The 16,906-nt window shown below is 47.2% G+C and overlaps 1 protein-coding gene across 2 annotated transcripts in view; it reads left to right on the forward strand.

The window, feature by feature from the left end:
- SDK1 (sidekick cell adhesion molecule 1) overlaps positions 1 to 16,906 on the forward strand; it is a 917,991-nt gene that overhangs the window by 781,474 nt on the left and 119,611 nt on the right. For both annotated transcript variants that reach the window (XM_087417496.1, XM_087417497.1), the window contains 3 exons: positions 8,777 to 8,886; positions 10,577 to 10,727; positions 11,324 to 11,561. In XM_087417496.1, the coding sequence (XP_087273622.1) occupies positions 8,777 to 8,886; positions 10,577 to 10,727; positions 11,324 to 11,561 (499 nt within the window). The remainder of the gene's footprint in view (positions 1 to 8,776; positions 8,887 to 10,576; positions 10,728 to 11,323; positions 11,562 to 16,906) is intronic.

Here is a 16,906-nt window from a genome sequence, read left to right on the forward strand (position 1 = left end):
CAGAAATGTGGCTCACTCACCCATGGGGAAAGCTGAGCAGCTGCGTAGTCGGGTGTGTGCGAGCAGGACGTGATGGGAGACGAGACCAGGAGGGGAAGCTGGGCCTGGTGTGAAAGGCCTGGAATGCCTGGCTGAGGGGCTCATTTGTTTCTGTCTGAAAATGTCCTTGAGGAACTCCTTCTCCTGCTCTCCAAGCACAGAGCCATGTGCCAGTGGGTCCTGGGCACCTCACACACTTCATCCCGTCATCAGAGTCTCCTGATGACCCTTGGGGACAATCATTGTCCTCACTCTGAAGATGCTAAAGCTGAGGCGCCCAGCTGCACACAAGCAGTTGGCCAGCCAGTCTCAAGCCCCAGTGCCTTTCCGGACACTCAGACCCCCTCCTTGTCCTCACCAGTATCTCAGAATCTCAGAAAAGCACAAAATCCCATTGTGAGGCTCAGGGAGCTGCGGGCATTCCTGTTTGTCCTTGAGAGGGGTCGTATTGATGGGAGAGAAGGGACAGACTCAAATGTTGTCCCCCTCAACATCCGTGACAGATGCAGAGGAGGCCAACCTCGCTTTAGAGATGAGCAGGAGCTGGTGACTGGGAAGGAGGGGCTGAGACTGTCCCTGAGTCCCCTCCCTGTCTGGGAGCAGCGGTTGAGTGTAGGGCTCAGCGCTGGGCACAGTGGGCCCATGACTCAGGGAAGGCAGGCTCGGTACCCAGGGACTCCCCAGGCATGGACAGTCATGGACCACAGAGGGCCTCTGGGAGAAGCCTCTTCACGGGAGGCAGAGGACTTCATGGAAAAACTGCTTCCTAGAAAGATATTTCAGGGAGGATACATTTGGGGAATAAAGTGGGAAAAGCTAGGGAGCATGGGGGGGTAAGACAGGGAAGACTGGATAAGAGGAGGCCTCAGAGGAGTCTGGGCGGCCTGGAGTGCCGAGGAACGAGGCTGGGCATGGACGAGGAGGACCATTAAATGGAGCTTGGGTCAGAGGGACAAAGCCATGTGCTAGTTGAATTGGGTGACCTTCGAGTTCATCCACACATAATCTCTCACTTTATGGCTACAACTGAGGCCCAGAACATTCTGAGGCTTGTACTTTGGGGACATTATCATCATGTGCTGTGTAGGGTGCCTGACGGGAAGGGAGTCCCTTGTGGAGATACATGTCAGGGACGCTGTTAAACCTGTGGCTTTCAAACTGCTCATCAGAGAAGTTGGCTCAGTAGGCCAGTGGCCACCACACGGACCCGACGACAAGCAACTGGGCAGCCCTGACCCTTTGGTGTGTTTTAGGGTAGAGAGGCTTGTATGAGAGATTGTATTCCTTTTTTTTAATTCACTGAGCTAGACTATCAGATAGTTCAAGCAACAGGTCAGGAGCTTCTACGCCAGGGTCCCATCATTGAAATCAAGCAAACAGAAGAGAGGCTAGGGGCTCCCACACTGGGCAGAGTGGGAGAGAAGTGGCAGGGGAAATGGCTTCTGTTCTCCAACCTTGGTGACAGAGGACCATGGTGCTGTGACCAGAAAAACGGCTGTCCAAGGGCGGTACGTATGGGAGGAAAAGAACGGGTTCTGCTGCCAGCCTGTGGGGTTTGAGGTGCTAGCTCAGAGATGTCCAGAATTTAGAAACACCCACCTGGCGGTCAGTAGGAATGAAGGCCACCCACAGGGCCTGAGACGTCCTTGTGGAGGAACACGAAACGCCAGAAGGAAGGAGACCATTGCTGAGGGGGAGAAAGGAGGAGGGCCAGGACAGACCTGGGAAGGGACTTCCTTTTGGGGCCGTTGAGGGCAAAGGAGGAACCAGAGAAGAGACAGCTAGAAAGCCAGAGGGGAACAAGAGGACCTGGTGTGAGAGGTGTCCAAAGAGCAGCGTTTAAGATGGAAGGAAAGTGATAGAAGACTCCAGCAGTCATTTCACAATCCTCCTGCTTCTGAAGATACTAAATAGTTAAAAAATACTATTTAAAGAATACTAAATAGTTAAAAAATACTGTTTAGTTAAAGAATACTAAATAGTTAAAAAATAAGTAAACAAATAACCAACTGGCTAGCTGGGTGAGAGAGAGGGCTGGGAAAGTCCGGCTTCTGGCTGTTTCCAAGCATGAAACCTCCTCACCAGCTAAGACCAGCCCAGTGCTAGGCGGAATCCCCTTCACATCTCATTAGAGTTGCACACTGTCCCGACTCGTTTCTGGAATGGGCCCTGGGCCTTGCTCAGGCCTGACCGCCTTCCTGGTTGTGCTGCGATTTGCCAGCAGCACGATGCAGAGATGCCCCATCTGTCCCCCTTCCTCTGCACCCTCCAGCTGTCTCACTGCAAGGCTTCATTTGGCTCGGGCGCCGGGGAAGGCTACTCAGAGCGAGAGGGACTCGGTAACTGGAAGTTGCTTGACGTGCAAGTTTTCCTGCTGACACCAGAGTTTCAGCCACGCAGGGTGCACTTGCTTGGCAGGTTTCCATGGAATGAATTCTTGGACTGTCTTTTTCCCTCTTCTTAGCTCTGGATGAAAGGAGAGCTGTTTCCTCCTGCCCTCCTCCTCCTCCTCTCCCCAAGCACAGCTGCAGTGTCATACACTCCCCTCTGTCTTCAGAGTTACCTTCTGGATGAGGTTAATGATCGTCCTCTGAGTCACCATTGATATCCTGGCCTCTGGGGTGCTGAGCTCGTCGCGGCCACCACGGCCTCCATGGGGGCGTTTGGAGGTCCTGCCCAGGCAGGCCAGTTTCCACCTGACTCCTCAGAGGCCCCGCTGACCTCAGAGGCTTTCCCAAGGCAGACAACTGGAGTTCTGATAGAAAAATCCACTTGGGGGGGGGGCCTGGGACGCCCATGTATTAAATGGGTGCATGTGTCCAAAGGAGCCCAGCCTCCTGGCCGGCTGGTGCCAAATGCAGGCCAGCTGTGGAGGCAGGAAGCTGCAGAGCTTCCCGGCGGAAGAGGCAGGGTGGCAGCTCCCGGGGCTTTAGCCGAGGGACAGCATGCTCCCTAACGGGTCCAAACGACCACTCCCTGCTGAGTGGTGTTTGAAATGTGTGGCATTTCTGCTTTTGTAATAAGTATTGTAAAGTGCTGTTTGTTAGCTTTAAAAGAAGAAGAAGGAAAAAAAAAAACTGTCAAAATCCTAGCTTCCCCGTGGAGCTCTGATTTGTTTCATCTTTAGAGTTCTGCCCCACTGTGTCCAGCGCATCATTAGCGAACAGCCAGTTACTTCTAGAACACTATGTGGTGATGGTCTTGAAATCTAACTAGGGAGCCGGAGGAGCCCAGCAAGTATTAAAGGACTTCTGTTCCTCGCTAAAAAGAATCCTAGCCTCTTTAAATCAAAATGAAGTCGAAATTTAAATTTATTATAGAAATTTAAGTTCCCCCCACAGAGGTCTATAAGTAAAATTACGTTTTTGGTACTAATTTGCTTTTGGAGCTCAGGGCAAGACAACTCATTTTTAATACTGATTCTGAAATCGTGCACATGTTCATTTGTGTATTCATTCATGTGTTAAACCAACGTTGGGCTCTGAGTTTGGACTGGACCCTGGGGGAGCTGCTGGGGGGGATGCTGGAAGAGATGCTGGGAGTACAGGGATGAGTCAGACCCTGAACCTGCCTCCAAGGCGCTCCAACATGGAGGGTTGGCCATGCAGATGAAAACAAGCATGGCAAGATCCCTCAGAAAGGAGACAGAGGGAGCACTGCATGCCCTTTTGGTGGAACATTCGAGCAGCAGTTGGCAAATTTTTTCTATAAAGGGCCAGATAGTAAATACTTTAGGCTTTCAGGCCAGGCGGTCTCTGCTGCAACTACACGGCTCTGCTGTGGGAGCATGAAAGTAGCCATTGGCAATACACAAACCAATGAGCATGGCTGTGTTCCAATAAAACTTTATTTACAGAAACAAGAGGTGGGCCAGATGTGGCCCATGGGCCGTAGTTTGCTGACTCCAGTACTAGGGCCTTGTTTAATAGGTCTGCCTAACACTCATCTGCCTTAAGGACTATAATTGTGTTTAACTTACTCTTTATGATTTGGCCCAGACCCTGTAGAGTTAGATGCAAATTTGTAGAAGATTTAAAGTTGCAGACCCAGAGATTACAGTCACATTGCTCTTATGACCAGTTTTATTTCTAACTTTGCGATCTTATCATAGGCTTCTTTCTTTCACTGACTCCACCATACTCTGACTCTGGTATTCTCCTCTGAACCAGTTTTACCACCCTGCTGATTCCCTCATTAATGAGCAAAATAAATCTTTGACACGCACTATATATTTGTATGAGAGTCATGTTTTTAAGTGGATACTTTGACAGGTATGATCGGCACTGTATCAGAGGTATGCACATGCCATGAGAGCACAGAATTAGGACCTCATTTTCTGGCAGCCTGGCTGGGGGACAAGTCAGGGGTGATGGGAGTGTTCTTCGTGGAGTCTTCCCAAAGGCCCAGATGCTCTCCAGATTCTGAAGGAGTTTGCCAGCTGTGCAGGGAAGGAGCAGAAGGGGTAGGCACGTTTTAAAGAGAGGAATGAGTCTTTGTGAGGTACAGGTGTTTGAGACCGTGTGATGCCCCAGGTAATAACAAACTGGAACTGCAGGGAGCAGTGGCAGCAGATCCCGATGGAGCCATGCGGAGCCCACCTGGGCTTGCCAAGGATTTGGCACCCATTCAAATCCAGGTCTTTATAAAGGAGACGGAGCACAGGATGGGAGGGCAGGGAAGTGTGATCTTGGGTGTGCCAATCCATTTGTCCTAGCCCTACAATTGTAGGTCACACTCAGCAAAACTAAAGCCCTACAGGCAACCAGCAGTAACCTTCCTAGAGGGCAGCTTAGAGATCATCTATTTGAGAATGGCAACAGCCCCCAGAGCTCTAAAAGGAAAGACCTCCCTCCTCAGAGACCCCAGTGCAGGGGTGTCGTTCTTCCCGGGAAGATGAAGTGGAAACATCATCCCACTGGCCTCCACGTTCCCTGACAGGGGACTGTTTCCCAGGCTCTTTACTAACAGAGTTTTAGGCCCAGTGGTTCTCAGAAAAACCGGACTAGCTTGTTGCTTCTTGCTGCCTCATCCTCTCCTGCCCTCCCGAAGCCCGTGGATGCCTCCTGAATGTCTCTCTCCTCCTGTGGCATTGGAGGTCTTGCCAGTTCTCCGAGCTTGGTCACGTGGATGGAACAGGCTTCAAAACCCAGTGCCGCTGACCACCACTGACCCTGCCGAGGCCATGTGGCCAAGAGCGTGCTCTGGGTGGATGTCCATGGGGTCAGGAAAGCCAGCAGGCCTGGAGACGAGTGCTTCCAGGGCTGGCAAAGCGACTGGACAGACAGAATCGATACATGCCCGGCTTCAAAGCCAAGAGCCCCACCACCACCAGGACCCCGTTGTTTCTTAGCCTAGTTTATTTCTCTGCCCGGGAGCTCAACAAAGCAGCAGAGGTTGGAGGGGTGTCACTGGGGGCATGGAGAGAAAGAAAGAGAAAGCAGTGGCTTTGCAAAGTTACATGGGCTTCCATGGTGAGGCCTGGGAACTTGGATAATAAATGAACTCGCCATGCATGTGTTCCCCTCACACAAGCGCCCCAGCACTAGCACAGCAGCGCCCGGGTGGTGGTGAGCAGACACCGCCGGTGCAGCGTCCGCCTCAGTCACTCAGTGCAGCGAGTGATCAGTGACAGCTGCCCTGCCCTGATGGCGAGCGCTTTCCGTAGCATTTCAACACGGGATTGAGTGATAAATAAAAGGTCTCGAATTGACTGCCCTAAAACTGAAGTCATTTCTTTTTCTTTTTTTCTTCCTTCCTTTTTTTTTTTCCTAAACTTAACTTGCAAGAAATAGCACAAGTGTTGGGTATAATACCCCAAGGATCCCTTTCACAAGAGGAGATCACCTGTCACTGCGGCCTCTGAAACCGCTAAATCCTTGTGCTGGGCCCTCCGTTCAACAGGGGTCCCCTGGCACCCAATACAATTCAACTGAATTAGTTAGCAGTTTGACTTTAAGGAATTCATAAATTTTGTTAACAGTTTATAGAATGGAACTAATAGAGCAGAGAAAATGTGGGGTTCAGTATTTCTTTCCCCATCATCTGGCTCCAACCTGCCTGCCATCCCCATCTCTACTACCCCCTACCCCCTGCAAGCCAGGGACCCTGCCCAGGATCCTGCCCACAGGAGCCTGAGCATGTCCTGAATACACCCCCTCCTGGCTGCTCTGCATGCTTTTCCTTCACCTGGAGGCACTAAAGGTGTCCTGGGCTGTGCTGAGCAGTGATAAACACTCGGAAAAAACGTCCTCTTTTCCGGCTTTGGCTTCCTCCCATGTGAAAGGGCTGGGAAAGCTTCTCCCAGCTCTGTGGTTTATCTGTCAGCTCATCGTCCCTTGACCTCACAGATAAATACTGCGTGCCTCCTCTCCGCTAGACGCTAAGCAGGGCAGGGCTTCCGGGTGCACATTAGTGAGCTCCCCAAGGTTCTTAGGAAGCATAGTCATGCTGTGGGAGACGCACCTCTATTTGCCCAGCCGGGCTGGTGGCCCCAGGCCATGGGTCAGCACTGACCAGTCTTCTCCTCCTCGTCCTTTTCCAGTTCACAGATGCAGTGGAGGGAGGCAGGTGGCAGCCGTGGGCCTCAGTGGCACTTGGTTCTTGGGAGAGCTCATCCAACCCAGTTAGCCTAGACCCTTCCCTTCTTCATGACAGGTGTCCTGCACAGCCTTGATCCATGTCTTATTCTCTCACTCTTTCGTTTCTGCGTCTCTGAAGTGAGGATCTGCGGGCTTCCATGGGGACCACAGTGCTGAGGACTGGAGGAGACTGCCCCATTCCTTCAGCTGTGCAGACTGCATGGTGTCTTCCTGACTTCCCTGCCCCGTTCAGCTGCCTTGCTGCTTTGCTGACTCCCGGGCCACTCATTATTAACTCTGACCTCCGGATCTTTCTCCACCAAATGTTTGTGGCCAATCCTCCCACATTTTATTTCAATGGTTTTTTTTTTTTTTTTCCAATTGAAGTGAAATTGACATAGCATAAAGTTAACCATTTTAAAGTGTACAATTCACAAGTTAGCCATTCACAATGTTATGCAACCACCACCTCTATCTAGTTCCAAAACATTTTCATCACCCCCAAAGGAAACACCACATCCATTAAGCAGTCACTCCCGTTCCCTCTTCCCCCAGCCCCTGGCAACCAGCAATCTGCATTCTGTTTCTATGGATTTACTTATTCTGTATATTTTATAAAATGGAATCATTCATTATGTGGCCTTTTGGATCTGGCTTCTTTCACTTACAATGTTTCAAGGTTTATCCACATTGTAAGATGTATCAGTACTTCATTCCTTTTTGTGGCTGAATAGTATTCCATTGTGTGTATGAACCACAATTTGCTTATCCATTCATCTGTTGATGGACATTCGTGTTGCTTCCACCTTTGGGTGTTGTGAATAGGGCTGCTGTGACCATGTGTGCATGTATTTGTTAGAGTACCAGTTCTCAGTTCTTTTGGGTATTTCCCTGGGAGTGGAATTGCTGGATCATGAGGTAACTCTACGTTTAACTTTTGAGGACCTGCCAAACTACTTTCATGTTTGTAATTCAGAGCATTTAGAGCTTTGTGTTTTGCGTTTAGTTTTCTTTAGGAAGCATGTTGCCCAGCATATGTTTGCTCAGTCTCCACTTCATCCTCTGTGTCTGTTTCTCCAGTTTACCAAGGTCATTTTGAATTCTCATGCCATCCTCCAACAACCTGGCCACCTGCCAACTTTGTTTCTCTGCAAACTTAATGGGCACGTTTCCTATGCTGTCATTTAAGTCATTTATGAAGCATTAAATGCACAGGGCCCTGGGCTGATCCACCTGGATACAGCTTCTTTGGCCTGACACTCTCTGTGCTCATGGCCTTCCCTCTGCATATGTCGCCTGGGTCCCCAGAGCCACACAGCCTGCACAAGTGCCAGAGTGTGACTGGGACAGGTATGCAGAAACCTGCAGAGTAGAACTCCTGGGGCTTTCCTGGCTGATAGGATGTCGCAGTGTCTCCGCCAGCTGTTCCCTTGCTGGGTCAGGCCCCATGGCACCAGCTAGGCAGGTGAGGGGTGTGGTCAGATGGGTGCGGGCAGAACTAGAAGCTACCCCGAGCAGTAACAGGAAATCACAAGACCTGTGACTTGGGGTCAGATCAGGGTGGTCTTAGGAGGGTTGGAGCCAAATGAAAATGCTAAATGAGCAGGCTGATTGGACTCAAAGTTCAGGGATGGGAATAAAATCAGCTGGAGACAGATCACTGGGCAGGACTAGAGTCTCAGATGAGGCAGAAGCTGGGAGAGCTTGGAGGGCAGCCCACGGGAGCTTCTTGGTGGACTGGGAAAAGGCAAATCTCTATTTGGAGGGAATCAGCTCTGCCCTGAGGTGGTTCTTTTACCTCTGAAAAGGACTGCACCTGCCAATCTAGCCCCCAGGGCAGCAATCTGTCCTATGCTCTCTGCATAACGACCTGCTTGTGTCACTGCCAGCAGTGGCGTCTTTGGTGTGTTCGGGGCAGAAAGGGGCAGAGTGGGAGTGGGAGAGACTGAGTCCTGACTGTGAGCTTTTGGTTAAATCCCACCCAGAGTTGATGGTGGGAATAGCAAGACCTGTATCTCCAATGCACAAGGGTGGGGGGCGGGGTGTGCGGGACTCAACTTACCCCCAGCCCGCCACACACCAGGCAGCTGCACATGCCGTGAATGGCGGCCTCCGCCCTGCAGCTCGTCCAGCCCATCCCAGGATCTCCCTTTCCACAGGTTGGAGCCATCGGCGACGAGGAGGAGTGGGTCAGCCTCTACGAGGAGGAGAATGAGCCTAACGCCCAGACACTGGAGATCCCCAACCTCACACCCTACACTCATTACAGGTGAGAGCAGCAGGTGATAACCCCCCGCAGGAGGAAGTGTGGCATCTCCAGCGGGTGGCTTCAGTCTGCAGTAACAAAACCCAGTTATGTGCCTGTCAGTGAGAAGTTTCCAAGTGGCCATAACAGTAAATGAAACCTTTAGGAGCAAGATACACTGCTGAGTATTATTCTGATGGAGATTATATCCCCAATGCTAGATTAGCAATGTTCTTTCCATCAATACCAGCTGGCAAGACACCCGACAGAAATGGCTCACTATTATATTAGGCTTACTAACCGAGAGCCACGGGCAGCGGGAGATGCCACGCTTTTCTGTACAAAACTCTACGACCTCTTGGGACAACGACATGCTATGTTTGAACGAAGCAGTTGTCCTGGGGGCATCCTTCTGCTTCCCCCTTCCAGGCCCAGAGATGCTGGTCTCACTGATCAAGTACTTAACATGCCATTTAACCTTTTGCTTCTTGATCCTGAAACTTTTCCAGGCAGTAAATCTTTGGCCTTAACAAAGGGTAGAGTGATCAGGAGCTGTTAGAGATGTTATAACTTCCCGTAAGATCATTGAAGGAGATGAAATTTCCAGTTATCACCAGATGTTGAGTTTGATAATGTCATTGTTCTGCCAGGACGGATACATTTCATGAGGTTGGGGAATAAAAGACTAAGAATGACTAATTCAGGGAGTAAAAGGTGAAATTACATCTTTGTGAAGAACGTTTTTTCAGTACAATAACAAAGTTAGGGTTTAAAAATAAAACCTAATGAGAGATGCTGTATAGCTTCTATTCATTTTAACATCCTTCCTAGGATTAGAGCAGATGAATCAAGGTACCATACACTCATTTTTAAAGAAAAACATTTAGCATAAAATGAGCTGGGATTCAAGACTTACCATGTAAAATTAGCATAGGCTATATAATTATTTCAAAGATCAGAAACTGTTATTAGAGATCAGTGTCCCTGTCTTAAATTCATGTAAATTTAGGAAGCCTCTGAAATAAGTATCTGTGTGTGCTTAGGATATTTTTCTTGTATATAAGTTCAATTCAAATAATTGTACATATAAATCTAGAAGAACTAGAACTGAAAACATTGACATAGGCTTTAAAGAACATCTAACTCCACCCTCGTTTTATAGATAAGGAAATGGAGACAGGTGTGGTTTGCCGAAGGTCTCAGGTACCAATGGAGTTGAGTCCTAGGGTGTGGATTCTGGGGCCATTGCCCCTCTCCTGAACCAACAGAGAATGAGGTGTAGGGTGCCCTTGGTCATTAAAAAGACATTGGACTTTCAAAGCTGTCATTTGGTAGCGACATTCTGACACTCCAGTTCTGTTAAATAGCAGCTCGAACTCTACTCCCCTGATATTACCCTAAACTTGAATCAGCCAATGGCAACTGATGACGCAGATTTCTGGCCATATAACCCATTCTCACTTGGGAATTTAAAATCATTGAGTTGCAATGAATTTAGCAGTCTTTGGAGGTTTTTAGGGAAAAGGGCCATATATGTAATTTACATTTTTAATGAAGCCAGATGGAAAGAGGGCATCCTTGAGCAATGGTCTTTACGATGTGGGTAGACACATATCTGAGCCCCCCAAGCAACAGTTGTGGCTTTTTTGTTTTTTCCACTTTTTCACATGACCTCGTGCTGCAGAATAACTCTCGTCAATGGTTTTACCTCCAGATTTCGAATGAGGCAGATGAACATTGTTGGGGCCAGCCCCTTCAGTCAGTCATCCCGGGTCATCCAGACGCTACAGGCTCCCCCTGATGTGGCTCCAACCAGCATCACCGTCCGAACTGCTAGTGAGACCAGCCTGCGGCTCCGCTGGGTGGTGAGTTGGGGGGTGAGACGGGGGGCTTCAGGGACAGTAGTCATGAGTATCCATGGCCTGCACATGAACCCAGAGCTGAGTCATTTCTTCATCATGCCTCCATCCCAGTCAAAACTAATCTTGTCATTAAACCAAAAATATTGCATTTCACAATTGATGTTAGATCTCAGACAGCCCAGCCTACCTTATTAATTAGTAGCATTACTCACTGGCCTCTTGGAACTGAGGAATGTTCTTTGGAGGAGGAAAGCCAGTGGTACTAAAGGCTGGACCTATAATTCCTTAAGCTAGGTCAGCATGGAACCAGTACTCAGTATTTGTAAGAGAACCAGCTTGATATTTAATCAGAACATTTCCCCACAAAATTCAGTCAAAACGTATTAAAAGAAGTTATGTCCAGCCAAAATTACTGAAAGGATTTCATTTAATTAACAGAAGAAAAGTTCCAGGGAAAAATAGAGTAAAGGTTCTAAGAATATTTGCCCCCAAAAAAATCTTCCACAGAACTGGCCTCAAAAGCCAGGCCCATGCTTGAAGACCTTCCCAGGTGACAATTCTGAGATGTCAGCTCACCACGGACTGTCATTTATTTTCAGCCCCTGCCCGACTCCCAGTACAACGGGAACCCCGAGTCGGTGGGCTACAGGATTAAGTACTGGCGCCCGGACCTCCAGTCTCCAGCTCTGACCCAAGTCATCAATGACCGGCTCGAGAGGGAATTCACCATTGAGGAGCTGGAGGAGTGGATGGAGTACGAACTGCAGATGCAGGCGTTCAATGCCATCGGGGCTGGGCCCTGGAGCGAGGTGGTGCGGGGTCGGACACGGGAGTCAGGTGAGATGAAGGCTCTTCCAGCCCTGGAGACTCAGCCCCTCTCCACGTCCCCTAGAGATGGGACTTAGTGGCCCTGAATCTCACTGGCATCCCACTGGTTCATCCCTCCTGTGCCTATGGTAGCATTTCCCTAACCCAGTAATCAGGTCAAGCCTCAACAGTAATTTAAGTAAAACTTGACTAGAGCCCCATGCCTCTAATTTGAAATTGGTGATGAATTCTACCAGGGGCTGGACTCACATTATCATTTTTTTAATTAGGGATAATTTTCACCACCAATGATGAAAAGCAAGAGTGTGTAGAGATTCCAAGGGAGATCTTTATGACACAAGGTGTTCAGGATTTCCTTTTGACAAAGTAGTGTGTGTGATATGTGAGGATAGTCTCACCTGCACTAACAAAGAGACCCTCTAAAGTCCTATCGCTTTAACACAAGAGAAGTTTACTTCTCCCTCATTGCAGTCTAAGATGGGTTGAGGCTCTCCTCCAGGAGGTGATTCAAGGACCCACGCTCTCCTATCCTTTAGGACTGATCACCATCTGCGTCCAGCTCCCTGAGGGAAAAGAAAAAGCAAAGATGGGCACATGTGCCTCTTAAAACCTGTCCCAAAACAGCATACAGCCCTCCACTCTTAGCCACAGGCTCAGGTTGAGACAGATATGTTGCCCTAATCTTCTAGGCCTTGTGGACTGACCAGCCAACAGTTGTTTGGGACCCTTCCGAGCCTGGTCTGAGTGTGTAGAAACACGAAGAGGAGAGTGCTGCTGACACTCTTTAAAGATGCACTGTGACACAGATCAGTTCTTCCAGATAGTCTGAAATCATGTGGTTTTCTCCTGAAAACGAAGCTCACTGCTCTTCTCCCAGTCTTCTGACGTTGTCACAGCGTGCGCTTGATATATCGAGGAGCTGTTAATTCTAGACTAGCTTAGGCTATTAGAAATAGTACTCAAAATACGTTCCTGACCTCTGCTCAGACTAGGGGTGAGGAGAAAGTAGAAAGTTTGAGACAGTGAACTGGGTCATTGGTCAGAGAAGACCAGGACTTCCCGACTCCCTCCCCCAGGAAGTCCTTGTCCCTTTCATTTATCCATGTCCAACGTTACTGTTCGTTCTCCCTCCCTTCCCTTCACCAGCATCTCCATTAAGTGAAAATACCACAGCTCTGTGGTCTTAGCCCCATCCTGACATAGCTGTGTTTCCTAGGACACTTCCTGAGCCCAGGGGAGTCCTCATTTTCTTGAGGCTCCACAGGGGCAGAATCAGAAAGGTGGCCCTGGAAGCACATGTGCAACAGGAGGGAGTCGGGAGGTGGCCAGCAGCCTCTAGCAGCTGTTTCCACCCGAAAATGCCCTGGGGACTCCCCTGCTCCCCAATCAGAACTCTCTGCTTCTGTCCATGTGCTAAGGCATTATATGAAGAAACAGTCTCCCTGTTGCTGTCATCATTTTAAATAACAGAGCTAATTAATTTTTTAAACATTGAAAACTGCCTTAGGAGGTACAGTTAGCATTCAGAGTGGCCTTGATGGGAAATACATAGAGGGATGCATTAGGAAGGCAATGGCAGTCCCTTGAAGAAAATATCTAGTGAAGCAAGCAGAAGGGCGGAGGACATGGTTGGCATGGGGCCTGCCGGCAGGGCTGAGGTGGCTTTGGAGGCAGTCATCGTCAGGACAATGGCACTGCAGAGGGCGGCAGGAACAGGCGTCCGACAAGCCCCGTCCCTTCCAGCACTGGCCTGCCTGCTTCTCACCAGAGCCCTGTTGGGACCTCTAAAGAGGGACATGAAAAACTTGGAGACAGTGCCAAGGGGGACATGAGAGTGCTGAGAAGCTGGGCAGTGAGGCTGGTGAGGACAGCTGGAGTGAAGAATGAATCAGCTTTGAGAAATAAGGGAAAGGTGGATTTAACCCTGGGTGGGCTGTCCTGGCCCCTTGGCCTCTCCTTCTGTTGCTCTTTCACGCAGCGCCAACTGGGGTGCTGTTTGTGCTGTAAGGGATCACATCTGTATTGAAACGCCAATCCCTCAGCCTCCAGAAGGCCAGGCTGGGTGGGGTGGGTCCGATCCCTGACAGTTATGCAGAGTGACAGGCAGCAGGCTCTCTACACCCCAGTCCATCAACCCAGTGTCACTTCTCTGTGTGTCGTGATGTGAAACTGTTTGGGAAGCACCAGACAGACGTTTCTCGTCTCATCGTTTTTGGCTCATTCCCCACTTCCCACCAATGACACCAGATAGGTCTGAATGTGACGTTGTTGTTATTAGGATGCACATGTAGGTCACTGGGACTGATCTACCTTGACTTTCGTCCACTTTCAGTCACATACTCAAAGCCGGTGTTTCATCCAAGAGCAAAGGCTCTTAGGGAGATTTTGACTTGATTTCTTCCTAATCTTGTCTAGGGTGGGAGTTGGGGTACAAGAGGGGACAGAGGGAAGAACTCTTAAACAGCAGGACAAAGAAACAGAGAGTGTCAGGCGAGGAATGCTCTTAGTGAGCACAGACGGGCTGACAAGAGCCACTGGAGAGCTGCTGTCACGACACATCAAGCTTCTGAGAGGACCAGTGTCCAAAGAGAGGTTTGCCAGAGCACCAGGGCTGCGATGGATGTCTTCTCTGGTTTTCTCTCAGGCTGTAGATTTTATCATGTTAGAATTAAAAGACTGAGACACACTGATGCTCAGCTTGTGACTGTGTGACCACATGGATTTTTAGAAAGCCCTATTATCTTCAATATCTGAATCTTTGTGACAAAGCAGAGAACTCAGAAAATTCTAATGGACAGTTCTAACTCCAATAACAGGCAGACCAATAAAATATTAAAAAACAAACAAAAACTTCTGCTATAACTAACTAGAAAATTATGGATAAAATATAATTTTTTGAAATTTTAAATTTATTGATGTGCTCATAAGAAAAACGGGGAAATTCCCAGATGTCAGAGGCGTGAGAGAACAGCATACTAGAGCAGTAGGTGCCAAGCTGGTGCTGTGGCTGCCCTGGGGTGGGGGATGGAGGTGGATCTATCTGGTAGTTTCTGGACTTGGGATTTGATGCCCATGCAGGATCAGGAGATTCAGACTCCAGTCTATGTGAGGGGGAAGTGAGAACGGAGACCCCTGCAGAAAGTCCAGGCTCTTGAAGGTTGTACCCTCTTTGAAAGGGGAGACTAAAAATATCTGCCCAGGGAAGTTTGTCTGTGTCTACCTGTCTGCCTGGACTCTGAATGGGAAAAAAAAGTAACTCTGAGTCCTGTGCCTGAGTTGGGTTTGGGTTCTGAATTTACACTATATGAATGGTCCAGAAACTCCCAGAAGAGAAATTAATGTAAAGCTTGGTTCCAGACACCAAAAGCACAAGCAACAAAAGAAAAAAAAAATAGATAAATTGGACTTCATCAAAATGAAAACTTTTGTGCTTCAAAGAATACTATAAAGAAAGTAAAAAAAAAAAGCAATACCCAAAATGGTAGAAAATACTTGCAAATCACATATCTGATAAGGGACTGGTGTCCCAAATATATAAAGAGCTCTTAAAACTCCACAATAAGAAGACAACCCAATTAAAAACTGGACAAAGGATCTAAATAGACATTTCTCTAAAGACATATAAATGGCCAACAAGCACGCGAAAGAATGCTTGACGTCATTAGCCATCAGGGAAATGCAAATCAAAACCACAATAAGATAGCACTTCACACCCCTAAGATGACTAAAATAAAATTTAAAAACAAAATGGACAGTAACAAGTGTTGGTGAGGATGTGGAGAAATAGGAATCCTTATGCATTGCTGGTGGGAATGTAGAATGGTGCAGCCACTCTGGAAAACAGTCTAGCAGTTCCTCAAAAGGTTAAACATACAGGTACCATATGACCCAGCAATTCCACTGCTAGATATATACCCAAGAAAATTGAAAACAAATGTCTACACAAAAATTTGTACATGAATGTTCATACCAGTATTATTTATAATAGCTGAAGCAGAACCAACCCAAGTGTCCATCAATTGATGAATGGATAAATAAAATGTAGTCCATCCATACAATGGAATATAATTAAGCAATAAAAAAGAATGAAATCCTGACACATGCTACAACATAGATAAACCTTGAAAATATTATGCTAAGTGAAAGAAGCCAGACACAGAAGACCACATACTGTATGATTCCATTTATATGAAATGTCCAGAATAGGTAAACCTATAGAGACAGAAAGTAGAGTCATGGTTGCCTAGGCCTGGGGAGGAGGGTTGAGAGGAATAGGGAATGATTGTAATAGGTACAGAGCTTCTTTTTGGGGTGATGAAATGTCTAAAGTTCACTATGATAATAATTGCACAACTCTGTGACTACACTGAAATCACTGGATTGTACACTTTCAATAGGCGACTAGTATGCTGTATTAATTATCTCTCAATAAAGCTGTTTTTTAAAAGAAGAAAAGCTCAGCCTTCCCTAGATTAATTTGGTGCAGATAAAATGTTATTAAAATAAGTAAAATTCAGAGATTGTACACTTTTCATGTAATTGGAAGGCCCTAAGAGTGTCCTCACTGACCAGAATATCTTCTTACCCCCGGGGGAAACAGTGACCAACTCCTCCTGAAATATTAAGTGTTATACCCCAAAAAAGGATTTTACTGTCTTCCAAAAACAAAATGAAAAGAAAAGACAAAAAAAAAAACAAAAGAAACCTGGTTCCAGGCCAGACTTTCTGGGCAGCCAATGAAGCAAACGTGTCTCCTCTCTGGAGAGATGTTGCTACAGCCAAATTATCTCAAATAACAATCAAGGCTTTTTAAAGATGAATGCACAATTGTCAAACACACAAGGAAATAATCTGCCACGAGTAAGAATGAGCATCTTAAAAAAAAGAAGGAAGGAAGAGAGAGGGCCCTGATTACTTTAAAATACATACTAGTCTAAAAAAGAATACATAATAAGTACATTTAAAATTATTAAAGACTTCCAGTTGTAAGATGAATAAGTTCTGAGTAATCTTATGTACAGCATAATGATTATGGTTAATAATACTGTATTATATACTTGAAAGTTGCTAAGAGAGTAGATCTTAAATGTTCTCACCCCAAAAATATACAGTAATTATGTGACATGATGGAGGTGTTAGCTAATGCTATGGTGGTAATCATTTTGCATATAGAAGTATATCAAATCATCATGTACACCTTAATCTTATGCTATGTATGTCAATTATATCTCAATAAAGCTGGAAATAAATATTAAAGTCTTAAATTATTAAAAGAAAGCATTAAAATTTTAAGATTAAGATACTGTTTTTTAAAGCAGTTTTCTTTTCTTTTTGGGAAAAGAAATAGGACACAG

This window comes from Ceratotherium simum, chromosome 26 (assembly GCF_057802395.1).
Source record: "Ceratotherium simum simum isolate JZ-2026a chromosome 26, ASM5780239v1, whole genome shotgun sequence".
Lineage (NCBI taxonomy): Eukaryota > Metazoa > Chordata > Mammalia > Perissodactyla > Rhinocerotidae > Ceratotherium > Ceratotherium simum.